We start from the raw sequence: 26377 nt of genomic DNA, 5'->3' as shown, positions 1-26377 counted from the left end.
TCCTAGGGATTGAGAATTGCAAGGGTGCGGTGAGTCAGGGAGCTGCTGTTCATCATTATAAGCTTTATAGTATTACTTCAAACTAGTATCTATATATGTGATAAAAATTAAATTCTAGTGACCAGGCGCAGTGGCTCACGCCTGTAATCCCAGCATTTTGGGAGGCTGAGGTGGGTGCATCCCGAGGTCAGGAGATCGAGACCATTCTGGCTAACACAGCAAAGCCCCATCTCACTAAAAATACAAAAAATTAGCAGGGCGTGGTAGCATGCACCTGTAGTCCCAGCTACTCAGGAAACTGAGGCAGGAGAATTGCTTGAACTCGGGAGGCGGAGGTTGTGGTGAGCCGAGATCACGCCACTGCACTCCAGCCTGGGTGACAGAGTGAGACTCTGTCTCAAAAAAAATAATAAAAATCAATTCTAAAAATTAGTCACAAAAAGGTAGTGCCTTTAAGAAAAATACTAAGCTGATCCTGTATGAGTCAGCAGCCTTGTTGGTTGGATGCTCAGATGGGAGAACTGAGTTTCCCAAAGCTAGGCTGCTTCTCTGGAGAGCCCGTGTCATGGTTTCTCTCTGTGTCCCCATCCAAATCTCATCTCTAATTGTAATCCTCAGGTGTCGAGGGAGGGCCTACCTGTAAGGAAGGGAAAGGAAATCATTGGATCATGGGGGCGGTTTCCCCCATGCTTTTCTTGTAATGTGAGTGAGTTCTCACAAGATCTGATGGTTTCATAAAGCACTTTTCCCTGCTCTTGCTCTTGCCGTCTTTTGCCTGCCACCATGTAAGACATGCCTGCTTTGCCTTCCATCATGATTGTAAGTTTCCTGAGGCCTCCCCAGCCATGCGGAACTGTGAGTCAACTAAACCTCTTTCATTTATAAACTGGTGCTAAGGGATTCTGGGGCTGGAGGTTGCAGAAGGCTGCAGGCGGCACCCTGTCTGCCTCTCGTGTTCTCTTGGCTCCTGATTGGATGAGTAGTTGCAGCTGGAGATCTGGAAGCCTGCCTGGAGGAGGAAAGCATGGCCTGGCTAGGCAAACAGGATTTCACATCTGGGATGAGGTGTTGTACCAGGTCATATGAAGAGAGTCTGTGCCTTATTTTAGTACCTGAAGAATACCATTAACCCTTACTCCAAAGAGGGTGGGGACCAGGCATTTATAAAGCATTTTGAGAAGAAAAAGTGGAGCCTGGAACAAGCAGTGTGTTGTGAGGTCCAGAGCTCTGGCACTAAGTGGTCCTGGAGAGGAGAGCCAGGTCTGCTTTTCCTCGCTTGCTGACACTAGAATTTCTCCCTCCCATGATTCCACTAAGCTTTGACTTAAAAGCTGCCAGGTGGTGGCTGGGTGCAGTGGCTCATGCCTATAATCCTAGCACTTTGGGAGGATGGCTTGAAGCCGGGAGCTCAAGACCAGCCTGAGCAACATAGTGAGACCTTGTCTCTACAAAAAAATGAAAAGGGGCCAGGCACGGTGGCTCATGCCTGTAATCCCAGCACTTTGGGAGGCCGAGGCCAGTGGATCACCTGAGGTCAGGAGTTCGAGACCAGCCTGGCCAATATGGTGAAACCTTGTCTCTACTAAAAATACAAAAATTAGCCGGGTGTGGCGGTGCATGCCTGTAATCCCAACTACTCAGAGGGGTTAAGGCAGGAGAAACACATGAACCTGGGAGGCAGAGGTTGCAGTGAGCCGAGATCACACTACTGCACTCCAGCCTGGGTGACAGAGTAAGACTCCATCTCAAAATAAATAAATAAATAAAAATAAAAGATGCTAAAGAGACCTGCAATGTATAAACAAGCATGTACAACCACTGCACATGTGCACCAAGAAGACCACCCAGAACTTGCCTACTAGTAATGCCTCTTCCTACCCCCTTAATAATCATGAAAGACTGCCAAAAAGGGAGCCTCCCTAGCACCAGTCTTTGCTGTCTCATCCTTACGAATGCTCTCTCTCAGGGCACTGTCTATTCTGTACTTAACTTTTTTTTTTTTTTTGAGATGGAGTCTTGCTCTGTTGGCCAGGCTGGAGTGCAGTGGTGCGATCTCAGCTCACTGCAACCTCCGCCTCCTGGGTTCAAGCGATACTCCTGCCTCAGCCTCCCAAGTAGCTGGGACTACAGGCGCTTGCCACCATGCCCAGCTAATTTTTGTATTTTTAGTAGAGATGGGGTTTCACCATATTGGCCAGGTGGGTCTCAAACTCCTGACCTTGTGATCCGCCCGCCTCGGCCTCCCAAAGTGCTGGGATTACAGGTGTGAGCCACCGCGCCCAGCCTATACTTTTCAAAATAGTATTTTTTCTTTACAATAAATGACTCTATGCTGCACTTCTTTTGCTGTGTGTCTCTTGTTTAAATTCTTTTAAACCAAGAAGACGAGAACCAAGGCTTCACAATAGCTGTCAACAGGAGGGTCGCTCTACCCAGGAGTCGAGGCTGCAGTGAGCTGTGATTGTGTCACTGCACTCCAGCCTGGGAGATAGAGTGAGTCCCTGTTTCAAAAAAAAAAAAAAGCTGCCGGGTAAAGGAGAATGTGGAATGTGTCACAAGTATGGGCTCTCCTCTCTGTTTGGATGAGACTCTAGCCAGCCTTCCCCATGTCTGCACCCTTTTCTGTGGCCAACCATCCTGACCACCTTTGCTCTGCAAGGCTGGCAGCAGTTGGTCCCTGTGCAGATGGGCTGGGGAAGACTGGGCACAAAGCTTTCCTGTGAGGCTGCTGAAAGGTTCTAAGCCAGACGATAGGTGCAGAGGTTGGGTGTTCAAACTGGTCACCCATTGGAGATGTTCTGGAGCACAGCAGCAGAGTGGGCCAGCCGGTCTGAGAAGGAAATGAAGCACAAACTTCCAGCTACATGCAGGGCCCGGAAGATGCTGGAAAGCATAAGGCCCATGCTAGCCAAGATCCCCAGGGGCCAGGAGGAGAGCTACTCATATAGGATATGCACACAGGGGCATGTCCTGGGCATGCAAAGATAGCTCCCTGCAATTAGACCATTGCACCAACTCCCAGGCTGCATCCTAGAGGAGGTCTACACTAAGCCACATAGTTAGTAAACAGACACAAGGAGCTTGGTTAGAAGACGTCGGTGCCAGTGGCACTTGTGGACTCCAGCCCAGCTTTCATCACAAGCAGCTGACCAACACACCTGGACCTGGGTTATCTGCTTCTCGAGCTGAATGTCTCTGGGCCTTCTAGGGTCATTTCATTTTGCTCATCTCCAGTCATCTGCCACAACCTAGAAACCCAAGGGGCTAGGCCATGCGGTTCGTCTTGCGAGAGTAATAAGAAAAGTAGGCTGGGTGCAGTGGCTCACACCTGTAATCCCAGCACTTTCGGAGACCAAGATGGATGGATCACCTGAGGCTGGGAGTTCGAGATCAGCCTGGCCAACATAGTGAAACTCCATCTCTACTAAAAATAAAAAAAATCAGCCGAGTGTGGTGGCAGGCACCCATAATCCCAGCTACTTGGGAGGCTGAGGCAGGAGTACCACTTGAACCCGGGAGGCATAGGTTGCAGTGAGCCGAGATTGCACCATTGCACTCCAGCCTGGGTGACGAGGGAGACTTCATCTCAAAAAAAAAAACAAAAAAACAGCTGTCATGTATGGGAAGATTTTTACAACTGGCCATGTATTTTATATGCAGAGTTGAGTCTCCAAAAAAGGTATGTTGGCCGGGCACGGTGGCTCACGCCTGTAATCCCAGCACTTTGGGAGGCCAAGGTGGGCAGATCATGAGGTCAGGAGAGCAAGACCATCCTGGCTAACATGGTGAAACCCCGTCTCTACTGAAAATACAAAAAATTAGCCGGGTGTGGTGGCGGGTGCCTCTAGCCCCAGCTACTGAGGAGGCTGAGGCAGGAGAATGGCATGAACCCGGGAGGTGGAGCTTGCAGTGAGCCGAGATTGCACCACTACACTCCAGCCTGGGCGACAGAGTAAGACTCCATCTCAAAAAAAAAAAGGTTTTTGTCACTGCCCATTTTACAAGCAAGCAAGTGGATGCTGTGCTGGCTAATTTTATGTGTCAACTTCAGTAGGCTTTGGTGCTGAGCTGTTTGGCAAACATCAGCCTAGATATTGTTGTGAAGATGCTTTTTGGATGTGATTAACATTTAAGTCAGTAGACTTTGAGTAAAGCAGTAAAGCCCTCCATAATATGGGTGGGCCTCACCCAATCAGTTGAAGACCTTAAGAGAAAAGACTAAAGTTCCTCCAGGAAGAAGGATTTTGGCTTCCAGACTGCCTTCAACTCAAGACGGACAGCAACATCAATTCTTCCCTGAGTTTCCAGCCTGCCCTGCAAATTTCAGACTTGGCGGTCTCCACAATCATGTGAGTCAATTCCTTAAGATTAGTCTCTCTATATAGAGAGAGACTAATTACATCTACTAATTACACCCACATATTACATCTCCTATTGGTTCTGTTTCTCAGGAGGACCTAATAGGCCTAGGAAAGGTAACCTCCCAAGGTCATACACCAAGAAGAGAGAATGGAGGAAAAAGGCACGTCGCTGTTCTCGAGGCTGCACCAAAGGAGCCTCAGTCTCAGTCCCCCTGTGCCACTGAGGCCACGCTAGGTGATCAGCCTTGGGAGGGAGACTTGCGTAGCCTTACTCGGTTGCTAATGGGTCTCTCCGCACGAGAGCCTGTGTGAACCCAGGACGCTCCAATCATGCGCTACAGCGCCACCTACTGGCCCGGGAATGTGGACCAAGGCAGTAAAGGAATGGTATCTGATAGGTGAGCAACTACATCGTCCTATTGTAAAGTTGGCAAACAATCATTTAAATTTTTTATTTTTATGTTTATTTTTGGGATGGAGTCTCACTCTGTTGCCCAGGCTGGAGTGCAGTAGCGCGATCTTGGCTCACTGCAACCTCCGCCTCCCAGGTTCAAGCGATTCTCTGGCCTCAGCCTCCTGAGCAGCTGAGATTACAGGCATACGTCACCATGCCCGACTGATTTTTGTATTTTTAGTAGAGACGGGGTTTCACCATATTGGCCAGGCTGGTCTTGAACTTCTGACCTCAGATGATCTACCCACCTTGGCATCCCAATGTGCTGGGTTTACAGGTGTGAGCCACCACACCTGGCCTAAACATTTCAAAACATTAAAAATTCTTCCTTTTTTTTTTTTTTGAGACGGAGTCTAACTCTGTCGCCCAGGCTGGAGTGCAGTGGCGCGATCTTGGCTCACTGCAATCTCTGCCTCCTGGGCTTAAGCGGTTCTCCTGCTTTAACGTCCCCAGTAGCTGGGCCTGCAGGCATGTACCACCACACCTGGCTAACTTTTGCATTTTTAGTAGAGAAGGGGTTTGTCATGTAGGCCAGGCTGGTCTCGAACTCCTGACCTCAGGTGATCCACCGGCCTCGGCCTCCCAAAGGGTTGGGATTACAGGTGTGAGCCACAGTGCCTGGCCCAAAATCTTTAAATTTTAAAGCACATTTTAAAGATTTTGCTCTCCACTTTTCCCCATTCATTTAATCATCTGTTAAACACCAGGCACAATGTGAGGTGTTGGAGTTTCGAGTCCTCAGAGGGATTTATAGAACCAGCAGGGCAGAGAACCAAATAAAGACATATCAGAAACAGGCGTGTGGGGACCCCAGAAGGGGCCATTCTCTTGGAAAGAAAGGCTCCGCTGCAGTATGTTGGTGGTCTTGGGCTGGGCTTTTGAAAGACAGGAGGGCTCTGTCAGGACCACTTGGGGGAGTGGGGGTTCATGTGATCCTCAATCCTTGTGACTTTCCACAAGCACAGGGGACGGCTGCCAGGAGGCATTTTAGTAAGCAAAAGATGGGAGTGGGAAACCTCTCAGTGTGACTGGAGAGCAGGATTCGAGGTGAGATCCAGCTGTGGACGGGGAGCATGCACCCAGCTGCAGGCCCCGCATCACACGCAGCATGGGCCGTAGCCCTGGGGCAGTGCAGCCTGGCACACCCTGGAGACCCTGGCTGGCCGGGCTAAGGACTTGGAGCTTTGTCTCATGACAAAGGGGAGTCCCTCAAAGGTTTCAAGGCAGTGAGTAAAGTGACCTCCCGTATTTTACAAAGACAACTGCAGAGGGAGGACAGGAGGACATGAGAAGCAGGAAAATTAATAAGAGATTGTTCTCAGGCCGGGTGCGGTGGGTCACGCCTGTAATCCCAACACTTTGAGAAGCCGAGGTGGGCAGATCACAAGGTTAGGAGTTCGAGACCAGCCTGACCAATATGGTGAAACCCAGTCTCTACTAAACATACAAAAATTAGCCGGGCGTGGTGGTGCATCCCAGCTACTCAGGAGGCTGAGGCAGGAGAATCAGTTGAACCCGGGAGGTGGAGGTTGCAGTGAGCCAAGATCGCACCACTGCACTCCAGCCTGGGCGACAGACTGAGACTCTGTCTCAAAAAAAAAAAAGATTGTTCTCTAAGTCAGGGCTGACAGCTCTCTGAGCTGAGCCAAGCTGAGAAGCTGCGAGGAGTAAGATAGGGCCGGGAACTCAGGTCCGTTAGTCCGTCCTCCGAAGTGGGGCGGGACAGCAGAATGGATTTCCGATCTGCTCTGTGAGAGCCTCGCCCAAGAAAGCCCGGAGCCACTTCCAAGAGCCGCGCTCCCACGGGGGTGAGAAGCGTTTTTCTCCGAGACTGCTTGTGGCTTAGGACTGGGGACCCACTGGATTTGGAGTAAGCCCTGGCACAGGCCTCGAGGGAAGAAAGAACTCCCGCGCTCCCCACCCTCCACAGGATCTGCGATCATCTCAGACGTTCCGGTTCCACGTGCAGAAACCCCGCCGGTCCAAGGCCCGGGTTCCAAAACGGCCCTAAGAGTCAAAGTTTCCATAGCTCGCCTCTGAGGCTGGCAAAGAGGCCCTGGGGGCGGTGCCTTCAGAGACCCAAACAAGCTCACGTGGCAGGGGCGGGGCTCCGCGAGGGCGTCACGGCGTGCTCGTGCGCGGCTGAGGTCACGCGCCAGCCGTACCCTTGCCCAGGGGCCGTAAAGCGCGGAAGGTCGCGGTCTCGGCTTCCCCGGAACTTTTTGCTCTCTTCGCCCCGCCCCCTTTCCATCCCCGAACCCCGCTTTCCGGCCCGCGGCGACCCCCGGCAGCCGTTGTGACAGCCGCATTGCTCCCGCCGGGTTGTAGGTGAGCGCGGAGCCCGTGGGGGCCCGTGAGGTAAGGAGATAGCTGCGGGGCCACTCTGGCCTCCCCTTCCGCGCGGGCCTGAGCGCCCCGGGACCCCTGGGTTCCCCTCTTTCTCCTTTGGTTTCGCCCGGGGGTGGTCTCCGCAAGCCCCCGCTTCCAGTCATTTCCGCCTGGCCTCGCGAAGGCGCGTCCAGGCGCCAGTACTTGGTCCCCGGAATGTTGTCCGCTCGTGTCCTCGGCTACCTCTGGGCCTGCGCACCGCTCCTCCAGGCGCCTGCACCTCAGCCCCGATGCCAGGGCGGGCGGGGTGACCTCGGGCTCCCCCCTCTCGGGCTTGCACACCCCTGCGGCGCAGAGCCAACTCCAGCTCGCCTAGCCCGGTCGCATCCCTGCAGGTGGAACTGTTTTCCCGCGTTGAGACGTGCGGTCCGCTTGTGCTTTATAATTAGTAAGACTGCTGCAGAGTCCTGAGGAAGAAGTCACCTAGAAAAGCCTGGACCAGGGCAGTGAGCTTCCTTCTTAATGTTTGACCTTTGGGGGCCGATGTGTGATACCTCGGATTTGAAACAAGAATCTCCAAGCCAGTGTCTCACATGCATATAAACATGATGTACGGGGTTTGGGGGCTGGTGGTGGAGGAGGAGCCAGCCCGACGGGTATGCTTTTCCAGTGACAGGGACTTGTGTTAATTTCTTTTTTATTTTTTTCTGAGACGGAGTCTCTTTCGCCCAGGCTGGAGTGCAGTGGCGCGATCTCGGCTCACTGCAACCTCCGCCTCCTGGATTCAAGCAATTCTCCTGCCTCAGCCTCCCAAGTAGCTGGAATTACAGGTGCGCGCCACCTCGTCCGGCTAATGTTTGTATTTTTAGTAGAGACGGGGTTTCACTATGTTGGCCAGGCTGGTCTCGAACTCCTGACCTCGTGATTCGCCCGCCTCAGCCTCCCAAAGTGCTGGGATTACAAACATGAGCCACCGCGCCCGGCCAACTTGTGTTCATTTCTTAAACTCGCGTGATCACCTGGTGTACTTGTTGAAAAATACAGCTCCCTGGAGTGGCAGGATCAGACTCTGCAGAGGTGGACCCTGGGAATCTGTCGTTTTTAAACAAGTGTCCCAGGTGGTTCTTTTGCTGAGGCAAGTGTGGAAAATGTTGTGTGAACCCACCCATGCTCATCCAGTCTTCCTTGTGACCGGCGGTCCACTGTGTGCAACGCCGAAGCCATACAGAGGGACACCTCGAAGTTAGAACTAGCACCTTGGTCTTGTTGGAATAAGCAGATCTCAGTAGAGCCAGCCGCAGTCTTACGGTTGTTTAGCAGAAGTTATTCTTTTTAGCAGAGAATATTATACGGTCATTTTCCAGAACCTTAAAAAATATATGATTTTTTTTTTCTTTTTTTTTTTTTTTTTTTGAGACAGAGTCTCGCTCTGTAGCCCGGTCTGGAGTGCAGTGGCGGGATCTCGGCTCACTGCAAGTTCCGCCTCCCGGGTTTACGCGATTCTCCTGCCTCAGCCTCCCGAGTAGCTGGGACTACAGGCGCCCGCCACCTCGCTCCACTAGTTTTTTGTATTTTTTAGTAGAGACGGTGTTTCACCGTGTTAGCCAGGATGGTCTCGATCTCCTGACCTCGTGATCCGCCCGTCTCGGCCTCCCAAAGTGCTGAGATTACAGGCTTGAGCCACCGCGCCCGGCCTATGATTTGTTTTAAACCAGATGATGTGCTTCATTTCTGTCTTTGACGTCTTCAGTTTCTCTTTTTTTTTTTTTTTTTTTTTTTTTTGAGACGGAGTCTCGCTCTGTCGCCCAGGCTGGAGTGCAGTGGCCGGATCTCAGCTCACTGCAAGCTCCGCCTCCCGGGTTTACGCCATTCTCCTGCCTCAGCCTCCCGAGTAGCTGGGACTACAGGCGCCCGCCACCTCGCCCGGCTAGTTTTTTGTATTTTTTAGTAGAGACGGGGTTTCACCTGGTTAGCCAGAATGGTCTCGATCTCCTGACCTCGTGATCTGCCCGTCTCGGCCTCCCAAAGTGCTGGGATTACAGGCTTGAGCCACCGCGCCCGGCCGATGTCTTCAGTTTCTTCTCCCGTGGCTTTACCTCCTTTGCTATCAAGCTTTGCTTTGGTTTTTCGCCAACCCTATAGGCTTAGGTTTGACAGCAAAAGTGCTAGACTCTGGTGCCTTCCTTTTCTTCCTTGTCTTAAGCCCTTTTCCTCTGCCTTCATGCCCTCACCACTTCACTCTTTTGAAGGTCATAATGAACACAAGGTCAGAAATCCCTTTTTTGGCGCCAAGCTCCCTGGACTTTTATTGAGAAGAAGTCTCACTGTGTTGCCCAGGCTGGAGTGCAGTGGTGCGACTGTGCCCACTGCAGCCTCCACATCCCTGGTTGAAGCAATGCTCCTGTCTCAGCCTCCTGAGTAGCTGGGACTACAGGTGCAAGCCACGACACTCGGCTAATTTTTGTGTTTTTAGTTAGAGATGGGGTTCACCATGCTGATCAGGCTGGTCTCGAACTCCTGACCTCAAGTGATCCACCTGCCTTGGCCTCCCAAAGTGGTGGGATTACAGGCGTGAGCCACTGCGCCTGGCCTTTTTTTGTTTTTGTTTTTTTTTGTTTTTTTTTGTTTTTTTTTTTTTGAGATGGAGTCTCGCTGTGTCTCCCAGGCTGGAGTGCAGTGGCGTGATCTGGGCTCACTGCAAGCTCCGCCTCCCGGGTTCCCGCCATTCTCCCGCCTCAGCCTCCCAAGTAGCTGGGACTACAGGGGCCCGCCACCACGCCCAGCTAGTTTTTTGTATTTTTTTTTAGTAGAGAGGGAGTTTCACCATGTTAGCCAGGATAGTCTCGATCTCCTGACCTCGTGATCCACCCGCCTAGGCCTCCCAAAGTGCTGGGATTACAGGCTTGAGCCACCGCGCCCGGCCCTTTTTTTGTTTTAAGACAGAGTCTCACTCTGTCACCCAGGCATGAGTGCAGTAGCATAATCTGCAACCTCTGTCTCCCAGGCTCAGGCGATCCTCCTACCTCAGGAGTTCAGGACCAGCCTGGGCAACATAGTGAGCCTATCTCCACAAAACAAAAATATTTTAAAAATTAATAAAACACGAGATTGGCTTATGTGGTGAGACAGTATTGAATCCAACAAAAGGGAACTGGATAGTTTGGCCCAAGATGCAATGGTGGCCGCACCATGAGTACCTGGGACCACAGGCACCCGCCACCACACCCAGCTATTTTTTTGTTTTTTTGGTAGAGACGGGGTTTCACCATGTTTGCCAGGCTGGTCTCCAACTTCCAACCTCAAATGATTCACCCGCCTCGGCCTCCCAAAGTGCTGGGATTACAGGTGTGAGACACCGTGCCCAGCCTGAAGTTTTTTTAAATTCCACCTTAAAACTCATCTGTTAACTGTGTTTGTTCTGCCACCTTTGCAGTTCCCTTTTTCCTGTTAGGGGGATGTGCCTAATAGTTCAGTCCTCACAGCTGTCCTTTCCTTACCATGTGCTTTCATTTGAAAGATAGCGTGGAGTCATGATTAAATAGCAGGCCACTAGTGCCAAATTGACAGGGTTCTGCTGCTCAACAATTTGGTAGGACCTTGGGTGAGTCACTTTCACTTACCTGTACAAGTGTAGAGTAGAAATGCTAATATCTACCTCATAAGGTTGTGAGGATTAAGTTAGTTATATACATAGGCAGTATCTGGTGCATTGTAACTACTTATAAAAATATTAGCTTTAAAAATAATTCTTAGGCCGGGCGCGGTGGCTCACGCCTGTAGTCCCAGCACTTTGGGAGGCCGAGGCGGGCGGATCACAAGGTCAGGAGATCGAGACCACGGTGAAACCCCGTCTCTACTAAAAATACAAAAAATTAGCCGGGCGTGGTTGTGGGCGCCTGTAGTCCCAGCTACTCGGGAGGCTGAGGCAGGAGAATGGCGTGAACCCGGGAGGCGGAGCTTGCAGTGAGCCGAGATCGCGCCACCGCACTCCAGCCTGGGCGACAGAGCGAGACTCCGTCTCAAAAAAAAAAAATAATAATAATAATAATAATAATAATTCTTGGCCAGTCATAGTGGCTCACACCTGTAATCCCAGCACTTTGGGTGGCCAAGGTGGGTGGATCACCTGAGGTCAGGAGTTCGAGACCAGCCTGGCCAACATGGCGAAACTCCATCTCTACTAAAAATACAAAAAATTAGTTGGGCACAGTGGCATGCACCTGTAATCCCAGTTACTCAGGAACCTGAGGCAGGAGAAACACTTGAACCTGGGAGGCAGAGGTTGCAGTGAGCCAAGATCACACCACTGTACTTCAGCCTGGGTGACAGAGTTGAGACTCTGTCTCACAATAAATAAAAATAAAAATAATTTTCTCGGGTATTTAGATATCTCCTCAAATCTAGGGACCTACCCTTGATTTTTCCCCCATCTTCTTTGTTCTCTGTTCTCATTCATGCATCAACATGTATTTCCTAGATACCTATGCTGAATGCTAGGAAAATTGAGCAATTTATAAGGTTTCTTCTCTTAGTTCCATTATAATAAGGAAATAATAGGCCGGGTGTGGTGGCTCAGCCTGTAATTCCAACCTTTAAATCCCGCTTTGGGAGACCAAGGCGGGCAGATCACTTGAGGTCAGGAGCTCAAGACCATCCTGTGCAACATAGTAAGACCTCTCTTCTACAAATATTCATAATTTTAAAATTAGCTGCTGAGCGTGATGGTGCACACCTGTGGTCCCAGTTATTCTGGAGGCTGAGGTGGGAGGGTTGCTTGAGTCTGGGTGGTTGAGACTGCAGTGAGCCATGATCATGCCGCTGTACTCCAGCGTGGGTGACAGACCTCGTCTCAAAAAATAATAAAAAATAACCACTATTTACTGAGTGCTTCTTAGGTGCTTGTACCATGTTCTTCCTGCCTTGTCTGATTTAGTCTTTGCAGTAACCACGTGAGATAGGTGTTACTAGCCCATATTACAGATGAGGAGCTCAAAGCATAGAGATCTGGTAACTTGCTGAAAGTCATACAGCTAGTGAGAGGTGGGGATATTTTCAAACCCAGACCTGTCTGCCCCCAAAGCCTGGATTCCCTGCTGTGCTGGCGTGTTGCTTCTCTGATTGGCAAACAGACCATTGTGCAGTGTGGTAAGTTCTGTGCTGGGAGAAGTGCAGTGTGCTATAGGAGAACATAGAAGAGCCATCTAACCAAGTTTTGGAGAAGGAGGGGGTGAGTATCAGATAAGATGTCAAAGAGGGGTCTGGACGTGGTGGCTGATGCCTGTAATCCCAGCACTTTGGGAGGCCGAGGCGGGCAGATCACAAGGTCAGGAGAGCAAGACCATCCTGGCTAACACGGTGAAACCCCGCCTCTACTAAAAAATAGAAAAAAATAGCCGGGCGTGGTGGTGGGCACCTATAGTCCCAGCTACTTGGGAAGCTGTGGCAGGAGAATTACTTGAACCCAGGAGGCGGAGCTTGCAGTAAGCTGAGATCACACCTCTGCACTCCAGCCTGGGTGACAGAGCGAGACTCCATCTCAAAAAAAAAGAAAAAAAAAAGATGTCAAAGAGGCTGTGACCTGAGGAGATTACCTGTATTTGTGGAAGGGGTGGCAGGAACCATGCCAGGAGGGATCAGCATGCACAGAACCTGGAGCTGAATAGAACATTCACGCCTCACCTGATATGTTTGGGGAATTACAGGTTGTTCAGTCTGGCTTGGTCAGAGTGTGGGGAGAGGAGAAGTGAGACCACAGATAAGAACCAGACTGTGAAGGATCTTGCACTTGATATGAAAAGAGTTTTGCCTTTTTCCTGAGGGCATCAGAAAGTCATTAAGGCTGGGCGTGGTGGCTCACGCTTGTAATCCCAGTACTTTGGGAGGTGGAGGTGGGTGGATCACCTGAGGTCATGAGTTCAAGACCAGCCTGATCAACATGGTGAAACCCCGTCTCTACTAAAAATACAAAAATTAGCTGGGCGTGGTGGCATGCGCCTGTAGTCCCAGCCGCTCAGGAGGCTAAGGCAGGAGAATTGCTTGAACCTGGAACATGGAGGTTGCAGTGAGGCGAGATCACACCACTGCACTCCCAACTGGGCGACAGAGCGAGACTCTGTCTCAAAAAAAAAAAAAATGCTGAGGAAAAGGAGCAAAAAGGGAGGGAAATGTTGCAGGTAGATGAAAGAGACAGAGCAGTTGATGGAGCTAGGGTCGAGAGAAGAGAGGAGGAAGTGGGATCCAGGGCACTTGGGGGAGATTAACTTTCCGGTGGGTAAAAGAAGGAAGAGATGGTTGCAGATGCAAGTGGGTCTATAGGAAGGGTTTCAGGGAATGAGGTGAGACAGGTTATCTGCTTAGAATGAGGGAAGAAAGGAGGTGAAGTTGAAAGTTGAGAGAAGAGCAGCTGGGCTCTGAACCTGAATACAGACAGAGGTCTGCCTGTGGCTTAACATGTGCTAGCCTAAGCCACCAAGGAGCAGGACAGTTTTCAAGTATAACCAAGTGGTCACGGGTCAGAAGCCAGGAGGTTGACATTGAGGTCAGTGGGATGGGGCTGGCCATTAGGCAGCGGCAGTTCCCAGGAGAGCTGTGTTGCCATTGGGACAGGGTAGAGAGAATGTCAGCAAAGGGGTAGGTGCTTGCCTTCGGGGAAGGTATTCTAGACGGTGCAGTAGAGGGGCTTGAAGGGAAGGAAAGTGAAGAGAGCTTGGGTCATGGGAAGTACAGTGGTCACATGGAGATGAGATTATGGAAAGACTAGCTGGGTAGAGAAGCTTCTGTCTTGAGATGGTGCTTAATAGGGACTGGGGTGAGAGGCATGGTGGCATTCACAAGCTGGCCACGACAATTTGTCTCCAGTTGGATGGGATATCAGCCTGGACACAGTCTGTGCTTGCATTGGTTGCAATTGTGAGAGTCCTCTGTGATGGATGGACATAGATACCTTGGCCTTGGACAATTTGGGCTGACTGTGGAGTGTCTGTGGGTCCTGTGGCTGGCAGTGGAGGCGGTAAGGAGGTGACTAGCAGTGAGCTGCCCTGAGGCCCCCTTGTCTACCGCCTCTCATCTCAAAGTCCTCATCCTCCTGTACACATGACTGCATGGACAACCAGTAGGTCTTTCTTTCTTCAGTTTCTTGAAAGTTGAACAGTCATCTGTTTTGCTGATAGATTAAGTTTATTAAAACCCTGCTTTGGCCAACGGCGGTGGTTCACGCCTGTAATCTCAACACTTTTGGGAGACCGAGGTGGGAGGATCACTTGAGCCCAGGAAGTCGACTCTGTTCTTCTTAATTCTACCATGCGCTCTCCACAGTGGAGCCAGACCTACCTTTGAAAAACAGCCCCCCGCCCCCCGCGCCAAAAAAAGCAAAGCAAAGAAAAACATCCCAGATCATTTCTTTCCCCTGCTAGGGATTTCCCTGCGTTAGTGATTTTCCTTTGTACTTTGAATAAAATTCCAACTCCTGCTGATGGCACCCAAGGCTGTGTGTCACTGGCTTCCGCCTGCCTCTGCAGCGTTGTCTTAGATCGTCTCCCCACACTCCCCATGTTGTGTGCGTGCAGGCCTCCTTTTTGTTCTTGGTCTGTCTTACCTCAGGGCTTTTGCACATGCTCGTCTCAGTGTCTGCCAAATGTGTAGTTCGTTCCTTATCCTTCAGGTCTGTTTCCAAGTGTCACTTCCTTGGAGGCTATTTCTGACCATCCTATTTTAAATATGCCCCTAGTTACTCTATCACGTTAGCTTTGTTTACTTGTTTTATTTGTATATTTATTTGTATATTGATTGGTGCTCTCCTCATTCACACACGCAAACTCTCAAATGTAAATTTCATAAAGATAGACTTCCCCATTCTTGTCCACTGCTAGCAGAATATCTGAAACTCAGTATGCCCTCAAATTTTTTTTTTTTTTTTGAGACAGAGTCTTGCTCTGTGGCCCAGGCTGAAGTGCAGCAGAACAGTCTCGGCTCACTGCAAGCTCCACCTCCCGGGTTCACGCCATTCTCCTGCCTCAGCCTCCGGAGTAGCTGGAACTACAGGCGCCTGCCACCACACCCGGCTAATTTTGTATTTTTAGTAGAGACGGGGCTTTACCGTGTTAGCCGGGATGGTCTGGATCTCCTGACCTCGTGATCCGCCCACCTTGGCCTCCCAGAGTGCTGGGATTACAGGCGTGAGCCACCACGCGTGGCTGCCCTCAAATATTTGCTGAATGATTTGTTCTTTGTCAAATCCCTTTCTCATTAATCCCATGCACTGAGTTGAATGGCATGAAATATGTTTGGTTTCTCTGTCTAGTTTAAATTCCTGAGATCTAGTTGGTGAGAGACGTGATGTTCTACCGGTTGCTGTCAATTGTTGGAAGACAAAGAGCCAGCCCAGGATGGCAGAACTGGTCCTCTGCAAGAAACAGCGCGTCAGCTGCAGAGGCACGTTCCATGGCCCTGCCCACCCAGGCACAGGTGGTCATCTGTGGAGGTGGAATCATGGGCACATCTGTGGCCTATCACCTCTCCAAAATGGGGTGGAAGGATATTGTCCTTTTGGAGCAGGGCAGGTAAGGATCAGACTGCATTTGGCTCATGGCTGTGCTGCTCTAATCTAAGATTCCCTCTCCTTTCAGAGATACTGCCCCACCAGTAGCGAATCTAAATGTTGCCAAGTAGCGTGAGAAGCAGCAAGGTGGAATCTCCTGAGTTTTGTTGAATGATGATTAGTAATGCTCATGTTCTCTGATTTTTAGAGAGTTGACAAATTTCCTTTTCCTTTTTTTTTTTTTTTTTTTTTGTTGTTGTTGTTGTTGTTTTGGTAGACAGGATCTCGCTTTCTTACCCAGGCTGAGCTTGAATTGCTGGCCTCAAGCAGTCCTCCCACCTTGGCCTCCCAAAGTGCTGGGACTACAGGTGTGACCCACTGTACCCAGCAGCATTTTAGACTTTGACAGAAATTTGTGTTTGTAAATAATGTGGATTGCATTTAAGCAAAGTAGACAACTGCTTGTGTTTGCTTAATTGCTAGTTCTTAACATTGTTCACATTCCCCAAAAGAAATATGCTCTATAGGCTTAGTTTCTCTGTGCTTGCCTTCTTTTAGGTCAAGTATTTTCTGCTCTATTGGCTTGTAAGCTAAATCCCTTTATATTAATTTGTAATAGTTACAGAGATTACAGAATGGATTCTTATAATCCATCATTAATATTATACCACTACACAAGTAATGTTAGATTCATACAACAGTATTGGCCGGGCGTGGTGGCTCACGCCTGTAATCCCACCACTCTGGGAGGCTGAGGTGGGCAGATCACCTGTTCGAGACCAGCCTGACCAACATGGTGAAACCCTGTCTCTACTAAAAATACAAAAATTAGCTGGGCATGGTGGTGTACAACTGTAATCCCAGCTACTCGGCAGGCTGCGGCAGGAGAATCGCTTGAATCCGTGAGGTGGAGGTGGCAGTGAGCAGAGATCATGCCACTGCACTCTAGCCTGGGTGACAGAGCAAGACTATGTCTCAAAAAAAAAAAAAAAAAAAAATACAGGCCTTCCACTCTGATAATTCTCAACCTGTGTTTAGCTAATGTTTTCTTTTTTCTTCCTTTTTTTTTTTTTTTTTTAAGAAGGGGTCTTGCTGTGTCACCCAAGCTGGAGTGCAGTCACACTATCACAGCTGTCTGTAGCCTTGACCTTGTGGATTCAAGCAATTCTTCTGTCATAGCCTCCTAACCTACTGTTGACATGCACCACCATGTCTGGTTGATTTTTGTATTTTTCGGTAGAGGTGGGATCTCCCTGTGTTGCCTAGGCTGTTTTCTTTTTCTTTTTCTTTTTTTTTTTTTTTTTTTTTTTTGAGCCAGACTCTCACTATGTCACCCAGGCTGGAGTGCAGTGGTGCAATTTCCGCTCACTGCAACCTCTGTCTCCTGGGTTCAAGCGATTCTCCTGCCTCAGCCTCCCGAGTAACTGAGATTACAGGCGCCCACCACCACGCCTGGCTAATTTCTATTTTTTTAGTAGAAACAGGATTTCACTGTGTTAGCCAGGCTGGTCTCGAACTCCTGACCTCAGGTGATCCACCCATCTTGACCTCTCAGAGTACTGGGATTACAAGTGTGAGCCACCACACCTAGCCTAGGCTGTTGTCTTATGATCAGACTCAGGTTAGAGACTTTTGTAAACGTGCTGTATTGAGATACAATTTGCATACCATGCCACTCATCCTTGTTAAGTGCCAAATTCTGTTCACAGAGTTGTGTATCCATCCTCACAACCAGGTCATACATTTTTGGCAGTAAGACCACAGAAATTAGGCTGGACTCTCAGCAGTGCACCACATCAGAAGATGTATAGCTGTCCTGTCTCACTTCTGGTGGTGATAACCCTGGTCACCCAGTTATGTTGGTGTCCTCCAAGCATCTCTAGCACAGAGACCCTGTTTTCTCCCTTTATAACGGGCCAGTGCCCTATCAGGAGAGATGGATTCTGAGATTATGCCAATATCCTGTTCATATCAGTTCGTATCAGACCTCCACCTACCGGGCTTAGCATCCATTGACAGCTGTTGCCTGAGTCAGCTACCACCATGATGATTGACAAATGGTGATTTTTTGATCATCCTTCTACATTTATTATAGTTGGCATATTGCTGTCAGGAAGAGATTTCCTTCTCCCCCATTTATTTACTCAGTTATATATATCTGTATACACACACACACACACTAGTTTAGACTCATGGATTTCTATTTTATGCAGTGGATACTCTTTTTTTTTTTTTTTTTTTTTTTTGAGACAGAGTCTTGCTCTGTCACCCAGACTGGAGTACAGTGACATGATCTCGGCTCACTGCAACCTCTACCTCCCGGGTTTCCAGTGATTCTCCTGCCCCAGGCTCCCAAGTAGCTGGGACTATAGGTGCATGCCACCACACCTGGCTAATTTTTGTATTTTTAGTAGAGATGGGGTTTCACCATGTTGGCCAGGCAGGTCTTGAACTCCTGACCTCAGCTGATCACCTGCCTTGGCCTCCCAAATGCTAGGATTATAGGCATGAGCCACTGCACCTGGCCTGCAGTGGATACTTTTAAGAGCAAAAGTGGGTTTTGTTTTTGTTAATGTTTTTGAGACAGGATCTCACGCTGTCACTCAGGCTGGAGTGCTGTGGTTCAATCTTGGCTCACTACAACCTCTGCCTCCTGGGCTCAAGTGATCCTCCCACCGTAGCCTTGTGAGTAGCTGGGACCACATGCATGCGCTACCACGCCCAGCTAATTTTTTGTATTTTTGGTAGAGATGTGATTTCACCATGTTGTTCAGGCTGGCTTCAAACTCCTGGGCTCAAGTAATCCATCCACCTCAACCTCTCAAAGTACTGGGGTTACAGGTGTGGGCCACCACACCTGGGCTCATAATGCTTCCTTGATGTCAAAGTCTATCTCCTATTTTTTGAAATCCTTTCAAATTTAATTATCAGGTATTTCCACAAAAAATGATAAACTAATTTCAGTGTAAATGTTTGTAAGTGGAAGACTCTAGGGAGGTTCATTTTTGGGAGGCCAAGGCGAGTGGATCACCTGAGGTTGGGAGTTCGATACCAGCTTGGCCATCATGGTGAAATGCTGTCTCTACTAAAAATACAGAAATTAATTGGGAGTGGTTGTGTGCACCTGTAATCCCAGCTGCTTGGGAGGCTGAGGCAGGAGAATTGCTTGAACCCAGGAGGTGGAGGATGCAGTGAGCCAAGATAACGCCATTGCACCCCAGCCTGGGCAACAGAACAAGACTCGGTCTGAAAAAAAAAAAAATTATGCCTCAGCCAAGTGCATTGGCTCATGCCTATTATCCCAGGACTTTGGGAGGCCAAGGTGGGTGGGTCACCTGAGGTCAGGAGTTCAAGACCAGGCTGCCCAACATGACAAAACCCTGTCTCTACTAAAAATGCAAAAATTAGCTGGGCATGGTGGCATGCGCCTGTAATCCCAGCTACTCAGGAGTCTGAGGCAGGAGAATTGCTTGAACCTGGAAAGCGGAGATTGCAGTGAGCCAAGTTTGTGCCACTGCCCTCCAGCCTGGGCAACAGAGTGAGACTGTCTCAAAAAGTAATAATTATTATTATGCCTTATCAGTGACTTGTGAAATGGTTTTATACTCCCCTTTATCTATAATTGTTCCTCTTCTCCGCCTTCACTATTGTTCTCATAGATCAATGATTCTTAAACCTGTCTGCACAGTAGAATCAGCTGGGGAGCTTTTAACAATTACCAATGCCCAGACCTCTCCCCAGAACAAACCAGAATCTCTAAGGGTGAGCCAGGTATCAGTATTTTTAAAAGCTTCCTGGGGAACTCTAATGTACCCCCAAGGGCAAGAGCCACTGTCAGAGCTGCTCGAGGAGTGCTCTCCCAGCAGAGACATCACCAGAGCTATAGGTGCTGACCACCAGCCAGATAATGGAACGCCCACCTGGGGTAGAGCTCCACACTGTTACAAAGATGATAGAAACATCTCTTCAGGGAGCTGACAATCTTACGGGGAAAATATCATTATTAGAGTAAATACAGTAAACTCCAGTGACAGGCATGCTGACACAGATGGTAGTTTATTTACTGAGTGATAAATAATTTGGGGAAAATGACCTTAGAACCCCCACCGGCTTTCTTGACATATGGGTCCCTTGCAAAACTGGGTCTTTGGGAGCTACCACAAATTAGAGAACTTTTTTTCAATGTAAAGTTTATGTACTTTTGAGTAGGCAATGTATTTATATGTTTCAAAATTGAAAAAATGTAAAAGAGGCTGGGTGCGGTGGCTCATGCCTATAATCCCAGCACTTTGGGAGGCTGAGGCAGGTGGATCATCTGAGGTCAGGAATTCGAAACCAGCCTGGCCAACATGGCGAAACCCCATCTCTACTAAAAATACACATTTAGCCAGGTATGGTGGTGCACGCCTGTAATCCTGGCTACTTGGGGGACTGAGGCAGGAGAATCGCTTGAACCTGGGAGGTGGAGGTTGTGGTGAGCCGAGATCATGCCATTGCACTCCAGGGTGGGCAACAAGAGCGAAACTCCATCTCTTAAAACAACAACAACAAAAAAATTAGCTGGGCATGATGGCGGGTACCTGTAATCCCAGCTACTCGGGAGGCTGAGGCAGGAGAATAGCTTGAACCCAGGAGGCAGAGGTTGCAGTAAGCCAAGATTGTGCCACTGCACTCCAGCCTGGGTGACAATAACAAAACGCAAAAGCATCTCAAAAAATAAAAATAAAAAGAAAGAAAGAAAGAAAATATGTGAAAGAGTGTACAGGAAAAAGACTCCTTTTCAATCTTCTTTTTTTTTTTTTTTTTGAGACGGAATCTTGCTCTGTCACCCAGGCTGTAGCGCAGTGTTGCAGCCTCAGCTTACTGAAACCTCCGCCTCCTGGGTTCAGGCGATCCTCCTGCCTCAGCCTTCTGAATAGCTGGGATTACAGGTGTCCGCCACCATGCCCGGCTAATTTTTGTATTTTTAGCAGAGATGGGGTGTCGCCATGTTGGCCAGGCTGGTCTCGAGCTCCTGACCTCAAGTGATCTGCCTGTCTCGGCCTCCCAAAGTGCTGGGATTACAGGCGTGAGCCACTGCACCCAGCCCTCAATCTTCACTTCTAACAAAAAGCTTTCCTTTCTGGAGGGAAGTTAAGTTCTAGTTACATTCTCTACTTCTATAAGCAATTATGTGTTGGTAGGTTTGTGTGTGTGTGTATGGGTATTCATTTATTATATTTTTTCCCTTTTTTATATAAGTGGGAGCATACCTTACACACTGTTCTTCGCCTTGCTTTTTCATTATGATTGTTCCATGTTGGTACATAAAGACCTTTTCATTCTTTTTTTTTGTAGCTGCATAGTATTCCGTTGTACAGATGAATTCCAAAATGTTATTTTATTTTAGAGATGGAGTCTTGCTCTATTGCTTAGTCCGAAGTGCAGTGGCACAATCCTAGCTCAATGCAGGTGCAAACTTTTGGGATCAAAGGATCTTCCTGCCACAGCCTCCCAGGTAGCCTGGCTAACTTTTATTTATTATTTTTTTTTTAACTTTTATTTATTCATTTTTTTTTGAGGCGGAGTCTCGCTCTGTCGCCCAGGCTGGAGCGCAGTGGCACAGTCTTGACTCACTGCAAGCTCCACCTCCCGGGTTCACACCATTCTCCTGCCTCAGCCTTCCGAGTAGCTGGGACTATAGGCGCCCGCCACCATGCCCAGCTAATTTTTTGTATTTTTTGTAGAGACAGGGTTTTACCATGTTAGCCAAGATGATCTCAATCTCCTGACCTTGTGATCCACCCACCTCGGCATCCCAAAGTGCTGGAATTACAGGCGTGAGCCACCGCAGCTGGCCTTTATTTTTATTTATTTTTTATTTTTTTGGTAGAGACACGGTCTGGTTATGTTGCCCAGGCCAGTCTTCAACTCCTGTCCTCAAGTGATCCTCCTACCTCAGCCCCTCAAATTGCTGGGATTACAGGCATGAGCCACTGTGCCTGGCCTAAACTATCCAAAATTTTAAATCTGTCCCATGTCAGTGAACATTTTTCTCACCTTGTTGCCCAAGCTGGAGTGCAGTGGTATGATCATACCTCACTGCAGCCTCTACCTTCTGAACTCAAGGGCTCCTCTGGCCTTAGCCTTCCAAGTAGCTGGGACTGCAGGCATGTGCTACCATGCCTGGCTAATTTTGTTGTTGGTGGTAGAGACGGGGTCTCCCTTTGTTGACCAGGCTGATCTTAAACCCCTGTCCTCAAGCAGTCCTCAGTCCTCCTACTTTGGCCTCCCAAAGTGCTGGGATTGTAAGTGTGAGCCACTGTGTCCACCTTGTTTCCATCTTTTGGTATTAGAAACAGTACTATAATGAAAACCTTGACCTTGTATTCACAGATACGTCAATGTACCTAATAGCATTTTGCATCCATCCTGCAGGCTGGCTGCTGGCTCTACAAGGTTCTGTGCTGGCATCCTGAGCACTGCCAGGCACTTGACCATTGAGCAGAAGATGGCAGACTACTCAAACAAACTCTACCATCAGTTAGAGCAAGAAACAGGGATCCAAACAGGTAAGCAAGTGTCTTCCGTTTACTGTTTTGCCTGTCCCTGAGACTGTTATATTCAGTTCTGTATCTTGTCCTCTGCCAGGTTTGCCTGCTGCTTTGGTAATTAAGACTTGGGTTGGCCAGGCGTGGTGGCTTACACCTGTAATCCCAGCACTTTGGGAGGCCGAGGTGGGCGGATCACGAGGTCAGGAGATCGAGACCATCCTGGCTAAGACGGTGAAACCTCGTCTCTACTAATAAATTAAGAAAATATGTAAATTATCCTGACTGTACTTCTTTTGAAAATAAGATACCAAATTGCTGCAACTTTTTCTTCATGAGAATTAAGAGTCATTGCATTTTAGGAGGATTGTCATTGGCCTAAGTGTAATTATGGTTCTATATCAGGTGTGTTGATTACAAACAACAGGAATTGACTCTGGCCAACTTAGAGCTTGTTGGGAGGAGCTTGGGGCCTGTGGAGTTGGTAGGAGGCTGCCAGCTGAAGGCAATCTGGAAGCCAGGATGTGGGGACTGCACCGCAGGCAGTCCCTCAGCCAGAACAGGAGCAGCCTGGTCTGGACGATGCTGCCCTTGAGATGGTGACCTCTAGCCATTCACCTATGTGCTCAAGACTGACTATTTCAGGAGGGTCTGATTGGATAAGCTTAGGTCACGTGCCCACTGTTTGGCTATACTGGGGAAGGAGAAGGGAGAATCTGACCCTTGGTAGCTGATGTTATTGTGAGTGGCCTTTGCCAAGGGTCACACCCCCCCAAGACTAGGAGGAGAAAGGGTGAATTTCCTAAAAGGAAGGAAGAATAGGGATGGGTTCAAGGTCGAATCCCTGCCCAAAATCTTCTTTTTTTTTTTTTTTTTTTTTTTAAAGATAGAATCTTGCTGTGTCGCCCAGGCTAGAATGCAGTGGTGCAATTCTGACCCACTGCAACCTCCACCTGCTGGGTTCAAACAAGTCTCCTGCCTCAGCCTCCCCAGTAGCTGGGATTACAGGCATGCACCACCACACCCAGCTAATTTTTATATTTTTAGTAGGGACAGGGTTTCACCATGCTGGCCAGGCTGGTCTCAAACTACTGACCTCAGGTGATCTGCCCCCCTCAACCTCCCAAAGTGCTGGGATTACAAGCGTGAGCCACTGCACCTGGCCTAGAATCTCATTTGATCCTCACAACCTCACAAAACTGTTAGCTGAGAATGTTTGGTTAGGGCATGGAGCCTTAGCGCATCTGAAGTTCTTAAAATTTTCCGAAGAAGCTCAGAGAAGCTGATTTACCTGCCCAAGGATATTGAGTGGCAGTCCCAGGATTCATCACAGGTCTTCTAAGCTATAATCTAGTGCATTTTCTACTCTCCCATCCTACATTTGGTCTGATCTGTCTCATTTGGGCTCATTTTTCTTACAGGTTACACAAGGACAGGCTCAATCTTTCTGGCCCAAACTCAGGACCGACTGATCTCCCTGAAGCGCATCAACTCAAGGCTGAAGTACGTAAGAGTCTAGAAGCGTGGCCTGACTTGACCACACTGGCCTCTGCCAAAGAGCCTGTGAATGTCATTGTCCCTTGTGTTCTGTGGCAGTGTCATAGGTATCCCTTCTGAGATCATCTCCCCCAAGAAAGTGGCTGAACTTCACCATCTCCTCAACGTGCACGACCTGGTGGGGGCCATGCATGTTCCCGAGGATGCAGTGGTGTCCTCTGCTGACGTGGCTCTTGCCCTGGCAAGTGCAGCCTCCCAAAATGGTGAGCAGGTTTTTGCATTTTCTTAAGATGGATTAGCAGGGAAGATGTTACCTAAGGAAGTGTCTCACAGTAGGCAGTTACACCAACTCAAGTTTGGAAAGATTATCCTCTTTGGGGTACTCAGCTTCCATTTTTTGAACACTGTGTCTTATAATTTTGTTTATCTGTTAATAAGTGTTTTCCCTCAGGGCCCCATTTTTTAAGTTCCAAAGAGCTGCTTTTAGTGCTAATTAATGCCCCTTTTTTGGAGACAGAGCTTCTCTCTTTTCTCCCAGGCTGGAGTGCAATGACACAATCTTGGCTCACTGCAGCCTTCACCTCCTGGGTTCATGTGATCCTCCTGCTTCAGCCTCCCGAGTAGGTGGGACTAAGGTGTGCGGCACTACACCCGGCTAATTATTTTGTGTATTTTTAGTAGAGACGGGGTTTCGCCATGTTGGCCAGGCTAGTCTTGAACTCCTGACCTCAGATGATCCACCCACCTCGGCCTCCCTAAGTTCTGGGATTACAGGCATGAGCCACTGGGCCCGGCTGATTAATACCTTTTGGACTTAAGGTAATATTTTTCCCCTACAGGACTTGAGAAGTTCAAGTGAAAACACACCTTGGAAGTTTAATCCACACCTGAAATCATGAGCCCGTGTTGCACTGAATGAGAGAAAAACTTACTAGTGTCCAGGGTATCATATCAATGATATGGGCAGATTACCACTTAAGGCGCCTTTTTTACATCCTCTCCTCTCTGCTCCATAGTCTGTGATTCCTGGAATTTAATTATTGCGTTCCAAAGTCTGTTTTTAAACTGACTTGCTATTTTCAATCTTGAGCAAGGCCCATTTACGTAGTCTCAGGATATGATTCCAGGTTTTTTTTTTTTTTAATTAAAGCATTGAGCCGGGTGTGGTGTCTCATGCCTGTAATCCCAGCACTTTGGGAGGCCAAGGCAGGTGGATCACCTGAGGCCAGGAGTTCAAGACCAGCCTGACCAACATGGTAAAACCCCATCTCTATTAAAAATACAAAAATTAGCCGGGCATGGTGGTGCACGCCTGTATTCCCAGCTACTTGAGAGGCTGAGGCAGGAGAATCGCTTGAATCCAGGAGGCAGAGAGCAAGCCAAGATTGCACCACTACATTCCACCCGTAACAACAGAGCAAGATTCCGTCTCAAAAACAAAATAAAGTAATAAAGCATTGACTTGACTTTGTCAGTGTTTCTTTTGGGTGGAGAACCTTCTGCAGATGTCTACATTCTGGTACATCAGATGAAGTACCAACTCTTTCTTTACCTTGAAACAGGTGTTCAGATCTATGACCGGACATCTGTTCTTCATGTAATGGTCAAAAAAGGTCAAGTTACTGGAGTGGAGACAGATAAAGGACAGATTGAATGCCAGTATTTTGTCAACTGTGCCGGCCAGGTAGGTCAGCACCAACACTGGGCTCTGCTTTTCTTATTTAACGTTTGTCTCCAAGATTTTTTTGGTGTAGAGAAGTAAGATTAGTATTGTGATTGATTATACAGATATCAGTAACTACACTGTTTCTTGTAGGGTATTCTAAATCAGAAACCGATACTTAGTCCGAAATAGAAGCATGTGTGACCTTGTCCTTCCTCCATACTGGGCTGACGGGTGCTATCCTGGTCAGGAAGGCCAGCAAATGGTCAGGCATTGACGTGAATCCTTGGCGCTGGGTCTTGGTGTTACATTTCATTCTACAACCTAGCAAATAACTTATTAGGCTATTTTATTGTGTCAGGAATGTGGACACTAATTTCCAGGACACTGCTTCTTTCAGAGCAGATTGGCTCTTGCCTTCCACGCTATGATCCTGAAGTGAACTAAGAAATACTTTCGCCATGTGAAGTTCATTTAGTGATTGCTCTTTGGGGTTTGTAGTTGAACCCAGGCATTTTATCGAAAGGACCTCCTTTGGTTCCCATGAGCTCCTTTGACTAGCTGGTAAATATCTCTTCCTTTGATCTCAAAGTAATTTCTACGGCTGAAAAAATGTAGTATTGCTCCCGATCCAAATAATTGAACTAAAGCAGGCTAACTTCCCACACTTGACACTGTAGCAAGAGCACACATAAGCCACTTGGAATTAATCTCAAGAGGCTGAACTTGCTCATTTGTATTTCTGTTCCTCTTCCCACCTACAAAACCTGTCCATTTGTAGTGGGCATACGAGCTGGGTCTGTCCAACGAGGAGCCGGTTAGTATCCCGCTACATGCCTGCGAACACTTCTACCTCCTGACTCGCCCCTTGGAGACCCCTCTGCAGAGCAGCACACCAAGTGAGGACTTGCACTTTTTAAAAAAATCTTGTTTCTTTGCCAGTATCCTGTCCTTTGAAAAGGAAAACTTTCTGCTCAGGACAGACTGTGTCTGAAAGAGTCTTTCATT

At 48.5% G+C, this 26377-nt stretch overlaps 1 protein-coding gene across 9 annotated transcripts in view; it reads left to right on the top strand.

Annotated features, from left to right (window-relative positions):
• The first annotated feature begins 6995 nt into the window (after positions 1 to 6995).
• The window catches only part of PDPR (pyruvate dehydrogenase phosphatase regulatory subunit), a 59129-nt gene continuing 39747 nt past the window's right edge, over positions 6996 to 26377 (top strand). For 4 of the 9 annotated variants that reach the window (XR_006694947.3, XR_012429138.1, XM_065537163.2 and 1 more), the window contains exons 1-7: positions 6996 to 7173; positions 15443 to 15701; positions 22097 to 22230; positions 23631 to 23712; positions 23806 to 23969; positions 25269 to 25390; positions 26151 to 26268. Coding sequence is in view for 6 of the 9 variants with exons in the window: in XM_065537163.2 (XP_065393235.1) it covers positions 15478 to 15701; positions 22097 to 22230; positions 23631 to 23712; positions 23806 to 23969; positions 25269 to 25390; positions 26151 to 26268 (844 nt within the window). In the remaining 3 variants the exon portion in view is untranslated. Of the gene's footprint in view, positions 7174 to 7538; positions 7974 to 15442; positions 15702 to 22096; positions 22231 to 23630; positions 23713 to 23805; positions 23970 to 25268; positions 25391 to 26150; positions 26269 to 26377 lie in introns of all 9 variants that reach the window. The other 5 variants (XM_065537162.2, XM_074027598.1, XM_015442804.4 and 2 more) reach the window with 5 other exon arrangements.

This window comes from Macaca fascicularis, chromosome 20, assembly GCF_037993035.2.
Source record: "Macaca fascicularis isolate 582-1 chromosome 20, T2T-MFA8v1.1".
NCBI classification, from domain to species: Eukaryota; Metazoa; Chordata; class Mammalia; order Primates; family Cercopithecidae; genus Macaca; species Macaca fascicularis.
This window is presented reverse-complemented; position numbering and strand designations above follow the sequence as displayed.